The sequence below is a fragment of the Asparagus officinalis genome, chromosome 5, assembly GCF_001876935.1.
Source record: "Asparagus officinalis chromosome 5, Aspof.V1, whole genome shotgun sequence".
NCBI classification, from domain to species: domain Eukaryota; kingdom Viridiplantae; phylum Streptophyta; class Magnoliopsida; order Asparagales; family Asparagaceae; genus Asparagus; species Asparagus officinalis.
In genome coordinates, this window is record NC_033798.1 from 102,456,850 (window position 1) to 102,481,163 (window position 24,314).

Sequence of the window (24,314 nt, forward strand, 5' to 3'; positions counted from 1 at the left end):
TATCACTAGATCACCCTTCCCCAAATATTCCACCCAAAAAATCCACCCGCTCACTGACACAAATCGTCGCGGCCCACCTTAACAGTTTCACGAAACGGGTGCATATCTCTTACGCCATCCCGGTGTCATTCCAGCGAAGCAAACGAAACGAAACTGCTGTGTCCGTCCTCGCTTCAAACGAACGCTGTTCGATCCAAATCCGACGGCTACGATCCACGCTGGGCCTCAGCCAATAGAAAACGCGGTCTCTTCTTCTCCAAGAAAAGAAGCTTTCTATTCCTAATTTTCTCGTTGAATTAATTGGTGAGGGCTTAATCCGCCTTCCATTATATAAACCCTAGTACATTCCGTAGCTCTCCTCACCTAAAAATACTTCCCTAAATACCCCTGCGAGAGATGGAAGACAATCGATCGAAGAAGTTGGTGGTTGTTGGCGGCGGAATCGGCGGCGCTTTACTCGCCAAGAGTTTGCAATTCGATGTGGATTTGGTTCTCATTGACCCGTATTGATTTCTTCCCTTTGCCTTTAATCGTTAATTGCTTATGGGTTTCCTTTTTCTTGGTTTAATTTGGGGAAATTGTTGGCTGTTGCTTAGCTGTTTAACTTTTTTTTTTTTTTTGGTGATGGGTCCACTATTTAACCAATATATTCTTGCCTTAATCTTGGTTGTACGAAAAAATCATTCAAGGGGTCTATCTGCAAAAATAAAATAAAGGTGTAGTAAGTTCAAAACATAGTATAGTCAATCTGCAATTAGCCATAAGGAATTATTCTTGTTTTCTTTTTGTTTGTTTGTTTGTTTGTTTGTTTTGTTTTGTTCATGCTCTATCTTTTCAACCTGGAAGCTTGCTAGTATGTTTGAAGGGCTTATATCAACTTGATGAGTGGTGATGTTTTTTCGAACAATTTTGTAACGTTGGGTCTGCATATTTTAAATTAGGGTTTTTTTTTTCCATGAAAACAACTTTTTAAAATATGATAGTTGTACGCGGAACCATCTTCAATTTTTAATTTATACATAAACCATCTTAAAAGTTGGTTTAGCTTGCAATAAACCATTTTAGCTGATTTCTGGTCTAAATTTTCAGTCTATCCTCATAATACCCTTTCCCACGTTTTTCCACATAATTCACCCTTAACCTCAATTGTCACTGTATTCAATCAAAACCTAAAGAACAATTTTTCACTGTAGACCCGATCTGCGTTTTTATTACCAAAACCGACCGAAAATTTTTTTAATTACCAAAATCGACTCGTTTTATGCCACGTAGGCTTAAGCTCATTTCCTAATTAGTCGGGGTTGCCAACCCCGACTGTTTAGGAGTTGTTAAACCGTAATTAGAAGTCTTAAACCTGATTTAATTGGGGTTTAACAATTCCTAAACAGTCGGGGTTGGCAACCCCGACTAATTAGGAAATGGGCTTAAGCCTACGTGGCATAAAACGGGTCGATTTTGATAATTAAAAAAATTTTCGGTCGGTTTTGATAATAAAAACGCAGATCGGGTCTACAGTGAAAAATTGTTCAAACCTAAACCTAACTTACATTCCCAACTCAATCAAACCCTAGAAATGAGAGGCGAGAACGTATTTAGAGGAGGATGCGGACAAAGCCCAGGTCGCGGATTGCCGCTTGGTTGCGAGGTGGGAGGAGAGCTAGGGGAGGATGTAGGATGTAGGGTTAGGTTTAGGGTTGTGGGGAAGATTAGTTGTTGGGAAGATTTCATTTTAAGGGTTTGATTGAGGTTGGGAATGAAGATTAGTGTTAGGGTTTGATTGAGTAGATAGGGGATTGAGGTTGATGATGGGTTTAGTGGGAAAATGTGCTTAATACTTGTATTTAATGAGGGTGTTGTGGGGATTGAGTATAAATTTTGACCAGAAATCAGTGAAAGATGGTTGACTGAAGGCTAAATCTACTTCTAAGCTGGTTTCTTATAAGTTAAGATTTGAAGGTGGTTCCCATATAACCACCCTATTTTAAAAGATAGCTTTCATGAAAAAACCCTTTAAATTATGTCATTCTTGTTGAGGTGGTACATGATTTTTTCATGACTGCTAGAAACCGTGTGGAAATTTTGTTACTTTCTTCTTAGCTGTTTATGAGTCCTTACTGTTTGTAACTAGTATGACTTAACTACTTGGTTAAGACTGACTTACATGAAAATCCTTGATATATTTGGTACTTGATATTTTTCGTACATAAAGATACCAATGTTGCAAAGCGTGATGCCATCACAGTCCCATGACATGATGCATTATGTAGAGTGTTTTTTGGTCTTCAGCAAAAATAAGTCATTATTGTTACATATTATTACTACATAATTTGTATTCCCTCTTTGAAACTTGTCAAATAACGAAGGTAAAAAATATTCTAACTAAACATTTAAAATATCATATAGGATGACAAATTACCTGGTGATAAAAAATTTCACTTTTCATAGAGCATAAACTCCTGAAGTCTTTAAAACTTTATGGCGTTTACTGGAATTTTGAGTGAACATTATGTTTATACTGCTCAAGCAAAAACTCTTGTGTATAAGCTCCAAGATTTCCTAAAGTTTTTTAAACTGTTTTACTCAACAATTTAGCAAACATTATGTTATGTTCATACTGCTCGAGCAAAAATCTTTTGACTCCAAGGCTCTGATAAATTGTCACATTATTTTTTGGATTTCAATGGCAATGGTAGTTGAATGAATGCCTCCTAAATGCCTAACTGCAATAATTAACAGATTGAAAGTTCAAGAAAATTTAGTGAAGTTAACATACCACGTTTTGTAGTTTTCTAAAATAATGTAAATGTTGTAAAAGATAACTATAAATGTGTGTTCTGGTACTTTTATTTCTTCTCGCTCCATTTTTTTCCTTTACAGATTGAAAAGTATATTGCTCTGTGTATATGTGACCCTTGGTCTTTATTGACATAATTTCTTTCTTCTCTTTTGCTTTGATTACAGGAAGGAATATTTTGAGATTACTTGGGCGGATTTGAGATCTATGGTGGAGCCATCATTTTCTGAGAGAATACTGATTAAACACACTGATTACTTAGTGAATGGGAGAGTTATTACGTCCTCTGCAGTCAACATTACAGATAAAGAGGTACTGACAGAGGATGGCCAAACAATTGTCTATGACTATCTCGTCATAGCCACAGGCCACAAAGATCCTATTCCTACCAGAAGGAAGGATAGGATCGAACAGTTTCAGCAAGGTACGGTAAATGAGGAACTATCATACTGTATACTGAAACAAAAGCCAAGATGCACATTTAGCATATTTTTAGAGCTTTGGCTCTTTATCTTCTTACGATTAGTAATTAATAACTATTTTTTATTAAGTTATCTAATATTGGGACACTTCCTGGTAGGATGTTATGTTACATTCAAAATCCCTCCTTTAGCTTGACAAGAGACCAGTAACACCACTTCGAAGTCCCATTAACTTGCAATTAACCTTGAGAACGAGTATTTCCCAGGAGTAAAAGAGAAAACTTGTTAGATACAACATCTTTTTGAAGCTGATAAGAACACCACTTATTTATAGAGACAAAAGAAAACAACTATCCATCTCCTTCAAGTATGGGTTCACAATCAACTTTTCTTCACCGAAAGGAGGAAACTAACTAAAATATTTGATTAGCTAGAGATCTGTACTTTTATTATATAGCCATCGGAAAAGCTCATTTTCCAAATCGCCTTGGATAAAGTGATACGATGATTTTATATAACCAAAGAACAAGACATTGTTTTGCATGCGTAATTCATTGTACTACTTACGTACAACCTAAAGCAGCCAATAACAGTACATTTTATGGCATGAATTCTATTTTACTTTCTTATTGGTGTTAATCTTTGTACTCAGATAACGAAAAGATAAAGTCATCAAACTCTGTCTTAATTGTTGGAGGGGGTCCAAGTGGTGTTGAACTAGCTGCAGAGATTGTTGTTGACTATCCAGAAAAGAAGGTGACTTTGGTCCACAGAGGACCGAGATTGTTGGAATTCATTGGTCAGAAAGCTTCAACCAAAACACTAGACTGGTTGACCTCAAAGAAAGTTGAAGTTCTCCTGAACCAGTCCGTTGATCTCAACTCCACTTCAGAGGATGAGAAGGTTTATGTAACATCAGGTGGAGAAAAGATTGCAGCAGATTGTCATTTTCTTTGTATTGGAAAGCCGTTGGGTTCTTCATGGCTCCAGGAGTCTATCCTAAAGGAGTGCTTAGACAAGAAGGGACAACTGATGGTTGATGAGAATTTGAGAGTTAGAGGCCACAGCAATATTTTTGCCATTGGAGACATCACTGATGTTCCTGTAAGTGGGTTTTCTACTTTTTCTACATAAAAAATACTTTTATTTTCCAAAATTTACAAGACAGTTTTATAGAAGGAAAATCATCTGTATATCTTAGTATTCTCTCTGGGTTGCACAAGTGATCAAGACCTTTTAAATGTTTTGAGTACTGCCGAACTCTTTGAACACGTTAAAGTTTCTTGTTCTGTGGGGGGTTACTCAGGGGTTTGAGGAAGCTGTGGTAAAGAATTTTCAACATTTGAACTATCAAAAAAACAATATACATTGCTTATAAAAAAAAGGTATAAAACAATAGCAATGATGTTCAGCCTGGTCCTTCTATAACAAACTTTTTATTTAACTTTGCTGTAGATGGCAAACATGCATTAGCTTTGTTACTTGGTGCCACCTCATTCGTTTAATTCACCACTGTCATATATCCTATCTAATTATATTCAACCTGCACCTCAAGTTTATTTTGGCCTACGTTAGTCCTTCTGGCTCTACAAACCATGTCCTTATCACTATCCCAGCTGGTGGACTTTCAGGCGTCCATTGTAGATCTCTGGCCATCTCAATCTATTGCCTCATCTATATTATTAACTTGGTCATTTTTTGTGTTTTACTTCCGACATATCTGCTTGGACTTAGATTCACCGAGTTTGTGTCATATATGTGAATCCCCTCCTCCAGTCCATCCTCATTTATGTTACCAATAAGTCCTGGTGATTGTTGTTTTCGTGAATCATGTTTTATCTTGTTGCGTGGCTTAGACATTGATTGATTGTAATATAGTCAATTACAACTTCTTGTAGCAAATTTAATCCTATCTTGCTTGCATGTACAACTTTCAGAATTAGGGAACATCAGCCAGTTTACTCCCTAGACACATGAGCTTGAAGCATATAACCCCATTAATACTACCTGGTGGATACACTCTGCTTCATACTTGCTTTGGATTTTCGCAAGAATGACCTTGCTGTTAACTCTTGTAGATTTATTCATATGCGACTGTTTTGATTTGTGTTTTCATTTGTAGGAAATTAAGCAAGGATTCCTTGCTCAGCAGCACGCTGGTGTGGTTGCCAAGAACCTGAAGCTGTTGATGAAGGGAGCTAAAGAGAGCAAGTTTGTGAAGTATAAGCCTTCTTCGACCATTGCCATTGTTTCCTTGGGGAGAAAACAGGGTGTATTACAATTACCCTTCGCTACATTTAGTGGTTGCATTCCCGGTATGATCAAATCAAAGGACTTATTTGTGGGCAGGACTAGAAAAACATTGGGGCTGAATCCCAATCCTGACGGAAATTGATGGTATAGTTGATTTGAGGAGCTGTTGTCTTACGTAAAATGTATTTGATTGTAAATCTTGAATGTGTGTATTCATTTGCTAAGCTTGGTACGTGTGAAGATAAGGTTGTATTTACCCTTACCATGGGGTAACATTGTTTCAATTAGTGTTTTGTGTTTAGTAGAATTTTTATGTGTTAAAGCTTTTGAAGAGTAGCCTGTGTTACTATTTCTTTTGTCTTAATTGTCCTCTTCATCGGTATGTTTTCCTTGCTTCGCAAAATGTTCTGCTATATGCATAAGTATATAGTTGCACATTCAAAGTATGTAGTTGTACACTATAGCTACAGCTATACACCTTGTAGCATGTAGCTATTAGCTACATGCCTAATTATATCGCGAAGTTATCACGAGATTGTTGGGATTTTGTCTTTGATTCTTTGTGTAACTTCATGAGAATTAGATAGGGTTAGGGTTCTATCATGATTAGGAGTTTAGGTTCTATCATGATTAGGAGTTTAGGTTCTATCATGATTAGGAGTTTGGGTTCTATTATGATTAGGAGTTTGAGTTCTATCATGATTAGGAGTTTAAATCCTATTCTAATTAGGAAGTTAGGCTAGAGATAGGGTTTTGGTTTCCCTATATATATTCTTCTATTGGTGGAGGAAAAACTATGAAGAAAAAGTAGAGATGTGGTAGATGAGAGAGAGAGAGAGAGAGAGAGTTTTGTAGTCTTTATCTGTGCAAAAGATTACAAGAAGTGGGCTTTGGAGAGAATATGAGAGTTGATTATGTATGTGAGGTTGAGAGATTAAGAGACAAGAGTTGAGTGGTTCCTCTTGTAGTTCTCCCTAATACATAGTGAATTTCTCGTATTGTTGCCTCGTGGACGTAGGTCGAAGTTGGTCGACCGAACCACGTAAATCTCGGTGTTTTTTTTATTGTGGTTGTTCTATCTTATTGATTGGGGTTGGCTTCCGAGTAGCGCATATCGTGGTAGGCGGGGAGACTGAAATTCCCCAACAAGTGGTATCGGAGTGATGGTGATGGATCTGGGAGCGAGTTTGCAAGATAGAAGACGACGTCGTGCAAGATTGAAAATCAGCGTTACAAGAATCAAGATGAAAAAAGGGAAAGGTTACTGTAGCAGAACACTGTAGTGCGGCGGGCACTGTTTACGTGGGGATCCGACGGTCCAGATTGATTTTGTAGCAGAACACTGTAGTGCGGCGGGCACTGTTTACGTGGGGATCCGACGGTCCAGATTGATTTGTTAGCCGATTGAGGATTTGGAGGTGGATTTTGGTGATCCAGGAGTCGTTCTTAGGGTTTTTCGACGTGCTGAGTTTGTTTTTGGTATCGGTTTCATCAAATTCAAACTCTACGGTGACTGATTTGAATTGTGATTAGAGGATGATGACTTCTTCGGGTCCGAAATTTGATATTCTGCTATTTAATGATAAGACAAATCTGATGGTAGATAAGAAGCAGGAGTTGGTTGGTGTGTATACTTAAGGAGGACAGTGCCAGATTAGGTGGAGCTTGCAAGCGGGCACAATCGAGTGACACACATGAAGATGAAGATGGTGGCGTTGGACTTGAAGATGGTGAGAGCTCATATTCAGTCCAAGCCAAGTGATAGAGGAGATAAAGGCATCCAACTCGTAGTGTAGAGTAGGAGAGGTGCACCGATATGATTTGAGACGAGCGATGCAGGTGGAGCATAAGGACAACAAGAGAGGTGGAGACGTCACCGCGAAGCAGAAGATAGTGAGGATCATGAAGGCATCCAATTGAAAGTGCAGGTGTTCTGATTTGAAGTGCGAAAGAAATAGAAGACTCTAGCGGGAGAGGCAAAGTTTCAAGACGACGATGATATATCTTCAAGGGAGTTTGGGAATCAAATTCAAGGTGGAGATTGTTAGGATTTTGTCTTTGATTCTTTGTGTAACTTCATGAGAATTAGATAGGGTTAGGGTTCTATCATGATTAGGAGTTTGGGTTCTATCATGATTAGGAGTTTGGGTTCTATCATGATTAGGAGTTTGGATTTTATCATGATTAGGAGTTTGAATCCTATTCTAATTAGGAAGTTAGGCTAGAGATAGGGTTTTGGTTTCCCTATATATATTCTTCTATTGGTAGAGGAAAAACTATGAAGAAAAAGTAGAGATGTAGTAGATGAGAGAGAGTGTGTGTTTCGTAGTCTTTATCCGTGTAAAAGATTACAAGGAGTGAGCTTTGGAGAGAATATGAGAGTTGATTATGTATGTGAGGCTGAGAGATTAAGAGACGAGAGTTGAGTGGTTCCTCTTGTAATTCTCCCTGATACATAATGGATTTCTCGTATTATTGCCCCGTGGACGTAGGTCGAAGTTGGTCGACCGAACCATGTAAATCTCGGTATTCTTTTTTCTTGATTGTGATTGTTCTATCTTATTGATTGGGGTTGGCTTCCGAGTTGCGCATATCATGGTAGGCGGGGAGACTGAAATTCCCCAACGGAGATTTAGGAGGGTTAAACTTAATTTTTTGGATATCTTAATCGCCTTTGATGGTTAATTCTCTTATTTTGGATCTTTGGATTGTTTATCGCTATACAAATAGTAGAGGTTAGAGGCGTCGGATGTTATTTCCTCTAGTGTGCCCTTTGACGCTCAAGTCAGTGACTGTTTATAGTTGACCTGAAAAGAAAAACAGAGTATAGTCTTGTTGATTATTTATGTGTTAAATTGCGCACCTAAATTTTTTTTATAAAGGGTTTACAGGGGAACACAAGTAATTTCAGTCAAGTGTGTGCAGTATTAGCTTAGACCCTACTTTACACATACCGATAGCTGATTGGCCGAGTCGTCCTTACACTGTGATGGGACTGTTGGAATAACGACATGTCCAAGGAGCTTTGAAGACTCTGGCTCGAAAAGTATTTATGACTGACATCACATTAATTGCTTGATGGCGGCTGGGTGGGGAAGTGCGGACGCCGACTGTACATTCATTAAACACAGTGCGACTTTTGATGTCACTCGCCGTTTTGTTCCTCTGCTCGAGACACTTTGTGTTGGGTCCGAGCGGAGAACATCTTTCGTCTCGGAGTAGAACATCAAGTAGAACTCGTGTCGAAAACGCCTTTCATCTTGGATTTGGATCATGAGGCAAGTCAGCCAGCATACCACTCAGGTTGTGCTTGCAAATATTTTGGGAGCCGACCAATTAGTTATAGTACAATGCTCTTATTGTTCTTGATAATTTCTAGGTTATAACATTGACCACTCAGACTTAGAAAACTAAATTTGAGAGAAAATAAAGCACCTTATGCTGGAACCTAGTCCATCCTTGCTAGAAGACAGCTGTGGTTGACATTTCTAACGTCACTACTACAGAAAGCCCTATTAGTAACAACTCAAATTGTTTCAAATAGGCCTATTTGCAATAGTTTCAACCATTGTAATACATTAGCAACGGTTAAAACCATTACAAATAGTCGGTTACTAAAAAGACCGTTGCAATTAGCTCTTTGCAATGGTTTACAACCGTTGCTATACTGTAGAACCATTGCTATTAGGAAATTATAATAAAAATTTTAAAAAGTCACGTCAGCAATTCTCAACTGTTCCTAAAGTTTATTAACAATAGAAAACAACCGTTGCAAAATATTTCAAAATATTAATTTTAATAAATATAATACTGGGGTAAAATATGTCTCTGGTTATTTTAATAAATATTTGTGCCATTGATAATCTTGTTTTTTGCACTAGTTATTTTATTTCCATAAAAGAATTCTTACATTTCAAAGACAACTTATGACAACAATTCCAGTGGGACGAAAAATTCTTCTATCAATTGATAACAATGTCTGATACAACTTTGGCTAATAAGCCAAATAACATGTTAACGGTTCTGTTTGGCCAGATTACAACTAAAAGCTGCGAGATTATAACTGAAAGCTGTTAAGCTAGCTGAAAGCTGTGAAGTTGTAACTAAAAGCTGATAGCTGTGAAGCTAGCTGATTGAAGTAAAGCTGTTTGACAAAAGTAGTTGTACAACTAGATTAGATTTGTTAAATGACTAAAAAGGACATGCAATATTATTGATATAAAATTAGAATTATTCAACACTCATTTATTTATTTACCTACTTATTTATTTATTTATTTACCTACTTGTGTGTGTGTGTGTAGAGAGAGAGAGCAAAACTTGTGTCAACTTAAGTTTTGTTTAAATAATCTAATTAGAGTTATCATGTTCTTTAAAAATAAACTAATCAAGAGGCATGAAAATTATTTAAAACAAAGTATTATAATTTTCTTTTTAAAACTTTTAATTAAATATTTAAGTTGAGCTTAGTTTTGTTTAAGTTGAGCTTAGTTTTGTTTAAGTATAATGAAAAGATTTTCTAAGAAATTTACTTTAGAGTTATGCATAAAAATATTTTCTTTAGTATAAACTAACTCTAATTAGATTATTTAAAGATACAACGTGAATTAATTATATATTGACTTCTTCAAATTAGCAAATTGATTAAATTTTATGGGTGCTGTTTGTTGGAAAATTTGTACTAAAAGGATTGAAAGAAAATTGACTTGTATTCCTTCGATCTCAATTACAATTCGATTATAAAAGAGAGAAAAATGAATTTGATTCTCCCTTTTGTTTAAAACTGGGTTCTTCTCGGTAGCGATAGAGTGTCTCCTTCGAATATTTGCGTCGAATTTGCTCTCCGTTGACGATCCGACCGTCTTGTATCTCGTGGGAACAATGAACTTATGTGGTAAATTTGAGGAATAACTCTTAACGAGTTTTTAGAACTCCGAACGAGCTAGAACTCTATGAAAAGAGTTGTTAAAATCGAATAATCGGTTGATAAGCCAAATAGATTTGTTTGTTGCTGAAGAATCTGATCTTTTAACTGCCAAGAACTCTACTGATTTCAGAAATGACTTGATCTTCGAAATCTAGTCGAACCCTCCCTCGATCTGAACTCCGTGTAGTTTTGATCTCCCCAATCTTCAACCTCTTTACTCAGTTGAGTAAGGCTGTTATTTATAGGTGGATATGGGGTGTAACTAACCCCTAAATCCGCTCCTAAGTGGGCGAAAATCCCTCAAATCGTGGGGGAATCGGTTCTGAAATCGTTCGACTCGTTTTTGAATAAGTCAAACGCCCAACTCGGCGTTCAGGACCCTAACTTCGCATCTTAGAAAAACGCGAGGGCCACTCGCGTTTTGCTTGTTGTAGCTTGGAAATGCGGGGGTCGCCTGCATTTCAAAAATTGTAACGCGAAGATGAGTTTCGTGTTTTAGAAGGGGCTAATTGACTTGTAACCTCTTCTGTTATATGTAGGTATTGGCTCAAGATTGAAAGATTTGATGATCGTTGGAAGTTTTACAAGAGTTTGAAGCAACAACAACATTTCGAAGGCATGGTTCGTGAAGAAAATGGATGCACGAGTATGAAGAACTGGAATTTTGACCATGATGCAGTTTAAATCAAGAAAAACTCAAAAGATGAAAGTTGTAGATCTCTTCAACAGGATTCCAATGCAACTAGAATCACCTCATTCCGAGGTTAGACGCAAAAGTTATAGCCAAAATACCGAAAACTGAAGAAACAAGCACAAAATCAGCAAAACAGCCCCTACCACACCCTGGTGTGGTGCAGATCACACCGGTGGCGCGGGAATTAGTTATTTTCCAGATTTTTGGAGACATATAAATAGATGTTTTGACTTAGGGTTTTGGATATCTTTTGTTATGTTCTTTTAGCCATCAACTAGCAACTATTCTAGGGTTCAAGTATTGAAGGAAGACATTAATCTCTTGTAGAAGATTGGATTGCAAGTTCTTATTTTGAAGATTTCAATTGAAAGACGGGTTAATTCTTTCCTCTCTTTGATTTATTTCTTCTTATGATTGATTTGCATAATTATTTGATGTCTTCTCTTATTCCAATCATGTGTGAGTAGATTTCTTGTCTAGGATTGGGAAAGAACCCAACTTTTTGGTGATTGATGATGAATTGATATAGGTTCTTGGTGAAAGTTTAAATCTTTGAACTTGATTTCTAGTGTTTTAATTTTGTTGATTCGCTTGATCACCGTATTAGCAATCATAGGTAATTAATTGAAGGACGATTTTGCCTATCAAGTTTTTAGCGCCGTTGCCGGGGACTACGGTGTTAATATTGAGTGCTTACGTTATTAAGCTAGACTAGATTTTTTTTTATTTATTTCTCTTTGCTTCTCACTTTCTTTTATGCAAGGGTATCAAACAGAATTACACGACGAAAACAATCCTGAACTATCGGTGACTCTTGCAAACATAAGAAGGTCTATAAGGGAGCAAAGGAACACAGAACAAGCTACGATGGGAGATCAAAATCAGCTTCTTAAAGATTTCGCAGCCCCAAATGCTCAAGGCACACAGTCAAGCATTACAAGGCCCAATGTTGAAGCTAATAACTTTGAGCTGAAACCATCACTGCTCTCAATGGTTCAACAGAATCAGTTTGGAGGAGGTGCTACTGAAGACCCGAACCTCCACCTATCGATTTTCTTGGAGTATTGCGACACTTTGAAACTTAATGGAGTGACCAATGATGCTATTCGACTCAGATTATTTCCGTTCTCTCTAAGGGACAAGGCTAGGGCTTGGTTGCACTCATTGCCAGCTGGGTCCATCACCACTTGGGATCAATTGTCCAGAGCGTTTCTTGCAAAGTATTTTCCTCCAAGTAAAACAGCACAGATGAGGAACCAGATCACAAGCTTTGTACAGAAGGAAGGAGAGTCACTTTATGAAGCTTGGGAACGCTACAAGGAATTATTGAGGATGTGCCCTCACCATGGACTGGAGAAGTGGTTAATTGTTCACACCTTCTACAACGGGCTCACTTACAACACACGGATGACTGTTGATGCTGCTGCAGGAGGAGCTTTGATGAACAAAACAATAGACGAGGCATACACTCTCATTGAAGACATGGCTCAGAATCACTATCAATGGGCGAACGAGCGTGCTCCTCAGACATCAAAAGGAGGCAAGTATGAAATAGATGCTTTAGACCATATATCCTCTAAAGTTGATGCTTTATTTAAGAAAGTTGAAGGCTTGAGTATTAATTCTGTGGCGTCTACTTCAATTTCATGTGAGATATGTGGCTATGTGGGTCATTCTGCACTTCAATGTCAATTAGGAAACCCCCCATCCATTGATACTTCTGGTAATGAGCAAGTTAACTATGTTAATAACTTTAATCAGAAGGGAGACCCATTCTCTAATACTTATAATCCGGGGTGGAGGAATCATCCTAATTTTTCTTATAGAAATCCACCTGGAAATCCCATGCCTGCATCTAATTTTGGTCCACCTGGTTTTCGTGCTCCTCAATCCAATTTTCCTTCTCAAAAGTCAAATTTGGAAAATATGATGGAGAAGTTTGTGACGACTCAATCAAAATTGAATGAAGAGTTTAAGCAGCAACAACAAACCACGAATGAGGTGGTGAAACAATTAGCCTCTAAGATAGATTCCCTAGCTACGCATAACAAGATGTTAGAGACACAAATCACCCAATTGGCACAAAATGTTAGCTCTTCCTCTAGGCCTTCAGGCATGCTACCTGGACAACCCGACAAATCCCAGGAGTCATGTGAATGCTATAACTCTTAGAAGTGGAAAACAATATGAGGGACCCAAGATGAAGGAAAATGATGGGGTGGATGGTCATCATGAAGAAAAAAATGAAAATGTGATAGATGTGGATAATGAGACCCAAACGCAAGAAGAAGAAAAAGTTGAAAAATATGTGGCCCCCGCTCCTTACAAGCCTCCTCTACCATTTCCCCAAAGGTTAGCTAAGGCTAAGTTAGAAAAGCAGTTCGAAAAATTTTTGGAGATTTTAAAAAAGTTGCACATCAATATCCCGTTCACTGAAGCTATCTCTCAAATGCCTTCTTATGCTAAGTTCTTGAAAGAGATCCTATCTAACAAAAGGAAGTTGGAAGAATACGAGACTGTGGCCCTTACTGAGGAGTGTAGTGCTATCATCCAGAATAAGCTGCCTCCTAAGCTTAAGGATCCAGGTTCATTTTCTATTCCTTGTGTTATTGGTAATGTCTCTATTAACCGTGCTTTGTGTGATTTAGGTGCAAGCGTAAGTTTGATGCCAATGTCCATCTATAAGAAGCTTGGCATAGGAGATTTGAAGCCAACCACGATATCACTCCAACTGGCGGATCGATCGGTAAAATATCCGGTAGGTATACTTGAAGATGTACCTATCCAGGTCGGTAAGTTCTTTATCCCGGTTGATTTCGTTATTTTAGAAATGGAAGAAGATTCTAACATCCCAATTATATTAGGAAGACCCTTCCTTGCTACTGCAGGTGCTATAATCGATGTTAAAAATGGAAGTCTCTCCCTAAATATTGGAGGGGAGAAGGTAGAATTTGATTTGAGCAATGCTATGAAACCCCCTCTAACTGATAAAGTTTGTTACAGGGTCGACGTGATTGACAAGTCTACACATGAGCAACTTGCAAACCATTACTCAGCTGATCCACATGAAAAGTGTTTGGTAAGTGACGATTCAATAAATGATGAAGACCCGGAGGTAGCCGTGTATGCTCAATCTTTAGAATCAACATCAACTGCTCCATTTCGAAATGCAAAGTTTGAAAGTCTAAAGTTAAAGTCAAAAGGTTCTACTTGTGAAGAGGATAAAACACTCATAGGCATGACACCGTTCAAGTTGGTGTATGGTAAATCATGTCATCTCCCAGTTGAGTTAGAGCACAAGGCGTATTGGGCTATTAAACTCCTCAATTTTGATATGAAGACCGCAGGTGAGAAAAGAAAGCTTCAACTTCATGAGCTAGATGAGATGCGTTTGGATTCGTATGAGAATGCTCGTATCTATAAAGAAAGGACTAAACGATGGCACGACAAGAATATTCTTCGAAGAGAGTTTAATCAAGGAGATATGGTGCTACTTTTCAACTCTCATTTGAAGCTTTTTCCGGGCAAGCTCAAATCTCAGTGGTCTGGACCTTTTCAAGTCCGTGAGGTTTTTCCTAGTGGAGTTGTTGAAGTTTGGAGTGAAACAACGGGAGCTTTCAAGGTGAATGGGCAACGATTGAAGCACTATATTGTAGGTGAACAAAACGAGAAAGGGGTCACTTATACCCTTTCCGATCCCCCTTCGTCGAAGAATTGAGCGCAAAAGGGGTCGAGCTCATGACCATAAACGAGCGCTTCTTGGGAGGCAACCCAAGTTTTCATTCATTTTTTTTAATCTTATTTGATTTCATTTTAATTTCATTTTTTTTAATTTTTTAATTTTATTTTTTGGCAATTGGATTGGCACAAATTTAACTTATGTATTTTCAATCATGCAGGTGAGAAGAAGGGAGAACATGGCATATCAAAAAAAAAAAAACCTGCAGAAAAAAAGGAGTTAAAGATGGAGTGGCAGAGCCTACCATACCCAGGGGTGGTGTAGACCACACCCACGGTCCACAGAAAAACAAATTCCAGACTCCACCACACCTGTAGGCCACACCCGTGGCTTGAAAAAAAAAAATTTCTCCCCAAATATTCCCCCTTCTCTTTCGTTCCAAACCCCACACCCCTTCATCTTCTCTGCCCTAGCCCACACCAACACCCCTTTGCCCTAACCCAAACAGCCGCCCCTTTCATCCACCGCCGGCCTCTCTCCCCGTCATCACCACCGCGCATCATCACTGCCGATTGGCACAGGAAATGTTGAGGAAATAAAGGCTCATCCTTGGTTTGAAGGCATTCAATGGGATAAATTGTATCAGATAGAGGCTGTTTACATACCTAAAGTCAATAATGAATTAGTTACCCAAAACTTTGATAAATTTGATGAGGCGCGGTTAGAGAATGAGAAACAAATTCCATTAAGACCAGCACCAGGAGATAAGACAATTTCTTCGAAAGACCTAAAATTTGTGGGTTACACATTCAAAAATTTTAAAATCGTCAACAATCATGGGCAACATCAAAAAGCAGATTTGACGAAAAAGAAGAAAAAGGTCCCTTCTGTTAAATCTATCTTCAACGCAAATTGATGCAGTCTTTTCATGAGTGGCAATGCCGCCAGGATGCCACCACTCCGCCTCCTCCTGACTAGTGAGTTGGTATGTCCTCTGCACCCTTGCACTAATTTCTATCTTTTTACATTGGGGACAATGTAGATCTTAAGCTTGGGGGTGTGGGTTGTTTATTCATTGGTTGCCTGTTTATAATTGCCTATTTTTTCTTTTATTTTAGTTTTTCTTTTGCTTTGTTTCTTAATTCAAAAAAAAAAAAACAAAACAAAAACAATTAGGGAAATGATCTCCTGATGATGACATGAATGCTTAACCTTTATAGATCATTGAATTAGATAGATGCCTATTTAATCGGGACTTGGCAACTTCTTATACCATCTTTCAACTGATTCTCAAAGGTTTTTGATTACAAGTTAACAATATGGGAGAACCGGACTTGAATGTTCTCTTGTCTTATAGGATTTAGCATTTATGTGGCTAGCGTCATAACCATGACTCTATTGAGACAAGAGGGGAATTAAATTTGGTAGACAAATAAAACCCGTGAGATTTTGAGCCTGAAATTGGATGCATTGCATATCCAATCATTATTTTCTTTGCTTGTGTGATATTCTCCAATGGTGTAGGATACTAGAACTTGCATTGAATCTCTTCAAGGCCACATATAACTTTTGTATGCATAAAAGGTGATTGAGGCACATTTTTGTTTATAGTCCACATTTGCCAAATAGCCTACCATGCACTATTGTTCCCTTGATTAGCCCCCTTGAGCCTATGAGCCTAATTTTGTTGATTAAACCCACATATGTAACCTTCAAAATCCGATTGTATCCCTTACCCATTGTCTAAGCTAGTGGAGCACAATTTATGATATAACGGGTTATGTGAGCAATGAAATGTAAGATTGGGGGTATGAAAGTAGGTGTTTGCTTCTTTTATACAAAAAAAAGAAAAAAAAAGAAATGAAATTGAGAAAAAAATGAATAAAGTGTCATCTTTATGGTGTATGTAATTGCGGGTGTCGAAAGAATTTATTATGGCATACTAAAAGGAGTAGTTGGAAGAAGTTCTTTAATAGATGATGGAGTTTGCTTGAATTTCATTGATCTTATTTTGAGATCAAATATTTTACAAGTATCGCTCCACTAGTGATAGGCTTTCAACTACAATCCCAAATATATATCCTACCTTTTGACCCTAGCCCCATTACAACCAAATAAAAGACCTCATGATTTTGTTGCATGCATTAGTTTTCGAAGTGGTGGAGAATTGAGATGAAATGCAAGCTTATGGATTGAATACATCCATTCGGAAGAATTTTGAGCGATACAATCACATCCTTAAACACATGAGAGATTGAGAGTCCACTTATCCTAAAGTGAGGTCTACCAATTTAACTACCTGAAGGTCTTAATTTTAGTACTTCGGGATTGAAGCTAGTTACATGAATTTTTTTTCCTACTTTGACTTGAGAATTGGATAGGATGGCTATCCTTGACTTATGACGCTTGTGATCGTAAATAAATTTTGAAATGTGATTTTGTTGAGAGTTTTGGAAATTAATTTGTTAAGTCCCGATAAAAAGTATTTGTTTTGTGGTATGTTTGATATTGGTTAAAGGATTGATGAGGGGGTGATCCCTACTCTATTTGGCTTTCACTCCTCCTAATTTTTATTATTTATTTGCTTGAGGACAAGCAAAAGTCTAAGCTTGGGGGAGTTGATAAACACGTAAAATATGCATTATCTTAGTGTGTTTTAAGCATGATTTACGAGTGTTTAATGCATATTTCGTGTTTAGATCGAGGATACTGCTGTGGTTTGTGTTCTTATATGTAGGTATTGGCTCAAGATTGAAAGATTTGATGATCGTTGGAAGTTTTACAAGAGTTTGAAGCAACAACAAGATTTTGAAGGCATGGTTCGTGAAGAAAATGGATGCACGAGTATGAAGAACTGGAATTTTGACCATGATGCAGTTTGAATCAAGAAAAACTCAAAAGATGAAAGTTGTAGATCTCTTCAACAGAATTCCAATGCAACTAGAATCACCTTATTCCGAGGTCAGACGCAAAAGTTATAGCCAAAATACCGAAAACTGAAGAAACAAGCACAAAATCAGCAAAACAGCCCCTACCACACCCTGGTGTGGTGCAGATCACACCGGTGGCGCGGGAATTAGTTATTTTCCAGATTTTTAGAGACATATAAATAGATGTTTTGACTTAGGGTTTGGAGATCTTTTTTTATGTTCTCTTAGCCATCAACTAGCAACTATTCTAGGGTTCAAGTATTGAAGGAAGACATTAATCTCTTGTAGAAGATTGGATTGCAAGTTCTTATTTTGAAGATTTCAATTGAAAGACGGGTTAATTCTTTCCTCTCTTTGATTTATTTCTTCTTATGATTGATTTGCATAATTATTTGATGTCTTCTCTTATTCCAATCATGTGTGAGTAGATTTCTTGTCTAGGGTTGGGAAAGAACCCAACTTTTTAGTGATTGATGATGAATTAATATATGTTCTTGGTGAAAGTTTAGATCTTTAAACTTAATTTCTTGTGTTTTAATCTTGTTGATTCGCTTGATCACCGTATTAGCAATCATAGGTAATTAATTGAAAGGCTGAAAGATGAAGATTAATACCGGATCTCTAGAAATTAAGCAGGGAGCTCGAACCACGAAAGTAGGCTAGATTCCTTGGGGATTTGATTTGGATTAGCATAAAGCTTAATGAGTTTAACTTAATCTTAATTCCACGAAAGTAGGTTAATTGAGATTAATTAGGCACGATCTTTAGACCTTGAAAGAGGCTTTAGATTAATTTAGGCTAATTCACCCTTTCTAGATTAAACCAACACCAAGAATTGAAATAATTCATCATTGAACACCTAAGTTGTGATCTATACAACAAGGATCTCTCGTCTATACATCGCCAAAAAGAGCTAATGTGAAAATAATTTATCACATTGACTCCCATAATAAGCGAGCAATGTTATCATGAACTCCCCTCATTTCAGAAGTTGTCCCTCTTGAAGAATTACTATTCTCATCAGGATCTTCGAGTTCATCTTGAGTTTCATCTTCGGGTACATAATTTGGATGTTGTTCTAACACTGTTGGTTTCCTCTTCTTCACTTTGGTTTCCTCTTCTTCAACACCTACTTGAACCCCCTCAACATTTCCAGATTGTACATCATTCACAACCACGCTTGAAGGATTCATGCCGGGAATAACACATTCTAACCCGTAGCTACTACATCTGAGTATAGCTGATCCCATAGCTCTTCAATGGCGCGTGGTACCCCTTTGTTACGAAATTTTTTAGCTTCAGGTTTCTCCTACACAATATCATATACTATTAAATCAAACAAAATGTTATCTTTTCTTTAATTTACCAATTATGACTATGTGAGAAAATAACTAACCTTGATTTTTATCTCCCACCACTCATTAGAACAATCAAGCTTTCCAGTTATGTAATCCCAACCTAGGCCAGTTTCAAATTGCTTCAAACCTTTCCAAATTCTCCAATCTATCTTCATTTGATCATACTTGTTTTTTAAAACTTCTATAATTATTATCTTTCTGATTAGTTCTTGCCTCAAAGTCTTTGGCAATGTCTCGCCATTTGAATAGTTGATTGCGGCCATTCTTGCCTCAAAGTCTTTGGCAATGTCTCGCCATTTGAATAGTTGATTGCGGCCATTCTTAGCAACGAATGCCAAACATCGCCATTTGAATAGTTGATTGCGGCCATTCTTAGCAACGAATGCCAAACACAGCTCCAACAATACAATCGTAAAATCGTTTATCCAGTTAAATGTCTTTCCCTCCACATCATCAGTACCTTTGTTTTTTTTATTGTCCACATCATCATTACTTGATTCCATCTATAATATAGAAAAAAACACACATTATAATACTACTTCAAGGTTTTTAAGAATTAAAAGACAATGTCGACAATTTGTTCTATTTCATTTGAAACAAACACCAAAAATAGAACTGAAGCAACATTTCTAATCATAATTCTATAAATAATGGGATGGACAGAACCGAGAACAGAGAAATGGGATGGACAGAACCGAGATCAGAGAAGCCCCAAACCCAGCCTAGAATTCTCATTAAACAAACAGCTTAGAAGTCTCATTAAACAATCTTCATAAAATTGGCAAAACAAATCAAAACCATAATGGCTACCAAATCGAAACAAACGAGAAAAAAATTGAAACAGTTAAAATAAAAGACAAAATTTTACAAAATTAGAACCAGAAACAGAATCTGAAAAAATTAAAAAAAAAGAAAAAAGATTTTGGATACTTACCTTGATATGATGGGTTGGACAAACAAAGGAAGTCCAATGGGAGGGTTGAAACTAACTTAACAATGGCCTTTAATGGAGATAGAGGAGAAACATGCTTAGGAGAAGCAGAAGGGGTGTCAGGCGTGAAATGAAAAAGAGCTAGGGTTTTTTGGGTGGGGGTAGTAGCTTTCATTTGCCTAATTATTAGGGGCAAAAACGGAAGAAAAAAATTGACAGATCCTTCCCAAAGACAAAGACAAACGCTACTTGAGGTAACTTTCCATTAGCTACTTACAAAAGACACAATCTCCAAAATAATCTCCTCATATTTTTTGTCACCAAACAATTCTACTAACTTATTAACCAAGTCAATAAGACACAATCTCTTAGATAAGACACAATCTCTTGTTGCCAAACAGTGTCGTTGTCAATTAGAAAAGATTTAAGAAAAAAGTACAACTCTCATCATAAATCCTTGTTAAGAATCTGGAACCATAGTTGCGCTAACTACTTCGTAGACTTTTCCTGCTTGATGCAGATAGGCGCTTTCAACATTTTGGGGCTTTTTGATCGATCTTGTTTAAAACAAAATACTCAAGACAAAGGAATAAAAACACTCAGAAGAAGTTTAGCTAAAATGAGGTGCAAAAACAAACGCAGTGCATTATATGGATAATATATCACGCCTGAGTACAAAATCTCAAATTTAAATTAGTAGTTAGTTCGTAGTTTTAACAAAACATATAAAGTAAACAAAAGCTCATATCAACTTTAGTAGTTGTTACCATTTGGCGTACCAATTGTGCAGAGTAAACAACAAATAATCATATTATCCTCAATCTACTTCATCAGAGTACCAGTATGAAAATATTTATATCATGGTTGCTGTATCCTCGAGCCAAATAATAAAAATCCATTTAATTTGGCCATTGCTTGAAACTCAGACATCATCCCTTGCAAAACTTGTTTTTGAAAATCTGTTTCTTCCTTTCCTATATACAAATTAAAAATCATATCCTACCAAAAGTGTTGTTATATAATGAAAAATAAATCATAAATAAAACTTACACAACATGTTAAGTATCCCGGACCTCATGTGGATATTCTCCAAGACCATATTCTTTTATGGAACTTAACAAATACATCAAACTCGTCACAATTTTTTAGGATCCAACTCTGCCAGTTGAAAAAAGAAATAAGAATATAAACAATTAAATAGGTAACAATTAGATGTGTGCATTGAAGAAATAGTTAATAAATGGTGTTATTTATCAATTACCAATGGGCACTTAGTTCAAGCCATAGACTTTGTCCCAAACAATGTCAGAGTTTCTCATTATCCGCATTGAGTATATTTCTTTTTTTTTGGTGAAGACATTGAGTATATTTCTAGATGTCTCCTTCTAAGTTAACAGAGAGCAAAAGACAACATAAGATCGTTATGAGTTTGACTCGGATTTCTTATGGAATCACATCTAGTTTTCTTGAGGAGGAAAAATAAAAGATCCTTGTTAAGTTTGATTTAGGATAAAGGGAAATTACAATTAGATAATAAGTGAATGCGCTGGTAGGGTATTTGCTAGGAGTTGAGACAGCAAAGTGACTTAACAAGGATCACATGAAAAAAATGGTAGTAGGATACATTAGCCTTATATATTATTACGTAACGGAGAGACAACAATCAAGGGTAATGAGAGATTATATTGGGCAATCAAGACGAGTGCAAGGGCCACTTACCTGGGCAGTTTGAATCAGTTTGATTAAAGCAATGGCTAAATAGAGTTTTCTTCTGCTTATAAATACAAGCAGCCTAGAGTAGATACTCCTTCCTCTCCTATTAAGTAAAAATTTTAGACGAAACTTTTTGCTTAATAGGAATTATGCACATCCATTCATCATTTGTAATGATATAGAGAAGGATTATGTTTCATTTTTATCAAGGTAGCGATTAAGGAGAATTGTTGTATCTATGGTATTACACTATAACAGAACATCCACTAAATTAATGGGAAAATAAACGACACAAGTCCAGCTATGCTTTATAATTCAAATATTAGGCAATTATTTGATAACTTGAGAAAATATCCTTAGACATATAATATAATAGATTTATACAATCATAAAAGATAGAAGGATCAACCATAAAAGTCGTACCTGCAAAAAAAACCCCTTTTCCTGGATTGGGAGAAGGTCCTATGCAATGAATGGTTGAGATGCATTAGGAGATCTTAGGAAACACTATTCCTTAGGAGAGGATCCCAATCTCCTTTTCCTCGTATCTATTATCTCCAATTAATCTTCTCAAAATGCACTATCAAAAACAAAATGAAGGTACTATATAATCAGAGATTGAAGCCTAAAATTAATAATTAAACATGAACAGGTGAAAAATAACATTTTAAGAATCAAATCATAAAGGTATCAAACATCTTCTTCACTAATTTGAATGCTCCAAAACCCTAATCGGGTTCCCCGATAATCCAAAAATCAATAACTAAAATTCGGATAATTTTCATCAATAATTATGAATAAATTTGAACTTTCGAAAGATTAGAAGAGAGGGGGAAAAACTGATGAAGAATTGAAATAGCGAATGAAAATTTTATTATATGAAAAGGGTTGTTTCACTTTTTTCTCCTATTTTAGGTGCCCTAGAATTCCCTCTACTTTCTCCCAAATTTTTTTGCCATCCCTAATCCTTCCCTCTTTTTTCTGCAAGCAAAAATCATCCGCGCAATCTTAATACCCCTTTTCTCTAATTTTTCGCCGTCGTGCTTACTGTTCCCTCTTTATTCCTTCAAGAGAAATCTTCACCTAAATTTTTAGTTTCTGTTTGAACCCACATTGGATTTTTTAGATTTTAGATGTTTTATTCAAAAATTCTTTGAAGAGATTTAATTCTTATTAATTAAAGAACCGTTTCCAATAAAAACAAACCACAATAACCGTTGCTAGTGTGTTCTACTAACAACAGTCAGATACTATTGCTAATAGAAGCATTTGTAGTATTGTGTTAGCGGAGATCTTGCGGCAGTTTTGACAGAGTGGCGCCTTGTTTGATGGGACATCATCTTAGTTTTCAAAAATTATCAGCAATTTTCTCGTAAACAGTGCTAACCATCAGTTTCTTACCTCATGTCATCCCCTTTTCTTTATTTTTTTTTACCCTTCTTTCTTCTTCTTATCCTTACTTTGTCAAAAACCTAGGGCTTTTATTTCACTATTGCGAGCATACATTCTTCTCTAGAATTTTTGCCATACTCTGATCATCTCTTCTCCTGCTTTGATGGCTTTCATTGCTTATTCTGCTATGGTTCACAACAAGGCCAGAATCACCTTGTTGCACCCATAGGACTAAAAGGTTCTTACAAACTATTTAGAGCAATATGCCCAGAAGTATGGTATCCCCAACGCTTACACACTGTGGGCTCCGTTAAGAGATCAGTCGGTCTATCATCATAGCTGGGTTCTAGCACCGATGTATTGGCATCACTTTTGACTACTATCTTCACCTGCCGTTGCACCTGTTGCTTGAGAAGGTTTTTTGAGCTTTACAGGTCACACCAACATAGTTGAAACTAAACTCCTTCGCTTTCCTAGTGGCCTTCCTCGTCATTTGCCACCACACTGATGTTAGATCGACATTGGGCATGTTGGGCCACTTGGTATGTGTTAAGGCTGGCAAGGGAGAGGGTCACCTCTATCTACAGACGGTTGATGACTATCGGCTGGTGAAATGAACAAAGGATGGCTGGAAAGGTTTTTCTTCATCATGGGCGTTGATCTGATCCAATATTGTCCTACCTGGCCAGAGATGAAGAAGGAGGGTCTGTGTTCGGAGATGCTTTTAGCCAGTAGTGGGGTTTGGAGAGGATCTGGGCCTACAAGAGGTCATAGCACTGGGAGAACCTATTCGACAGTGCCTTCCTTTGTGCCACCTGCATATCTTCCATTCCCGCTTTTGAGGCGGATTTCACTCGTGCAGCGATGCTATCCGTTGATTAGCAAACAACTAAGAGCTCCCATTCTAGCTCTCCTCTTGTGCCTCAGAAGCAACTCTATGGCGATCTAGAGATGGAGGATCTCCTAGTTTTGCGGCATAGACTACCGCTGACATAGCTGTCAAACTCGATTTGGGCAAATCTATTGCTTAGGCCGATGGGTCCAAGAGGAGGAAGAAGAAAACTACTTCCAAGGGCCATCATCGGGCTGAGATCAGCATGCAGGAGCTCTTTTCCCTCAGGGATGAGGTAGTTGAGGTTATGCACAGGCATATCAAAGCTTCTTCCAGTCGAATAGGGGGATTGTGGCCCGAGAATCTTCTTATGCTTTTACCGAGTTCATC

At 37.2% G+C, this 24,314-nt stretch overlaps 2 protein-coding genes across 2 annotated transcripts; both read left to right on the forward strand.

Moving 5' to 3' along the window:
• On the forward strand, positions 214 to 5,800 carry LOC109840444 (apoptosis-inducing factor homolog B-like). Its single transcript, XM_020409095.1, has 4 exons — positions 214 to 503; positions 2,962 to 3,218; positions 3,869 to 4,320; positions 5,339 to 5,800. The coding sequence occupies exons 1-4, from the start codon at positions 397 to 399 to the stop codon at positions 5,609 to 5,611; spliced, it is 1,089 nt and encodes a 362-aa protein (XP_020264684.1). The 5' UTR covers positions 214 to 396; the 3' UTR covers positions 5,612 to 5,800.
• LOC109842272 lies at positions 11,957 to 13,261 on the forward strand. The gene has a single exon (XM_020411170.1). It carries the CDS (start codon positions 11,957 to 11,959, stop codon positions 13,259 to 13,261), a length of 1,305 nt encoding a protein of 434 aa, XP_020266759.1.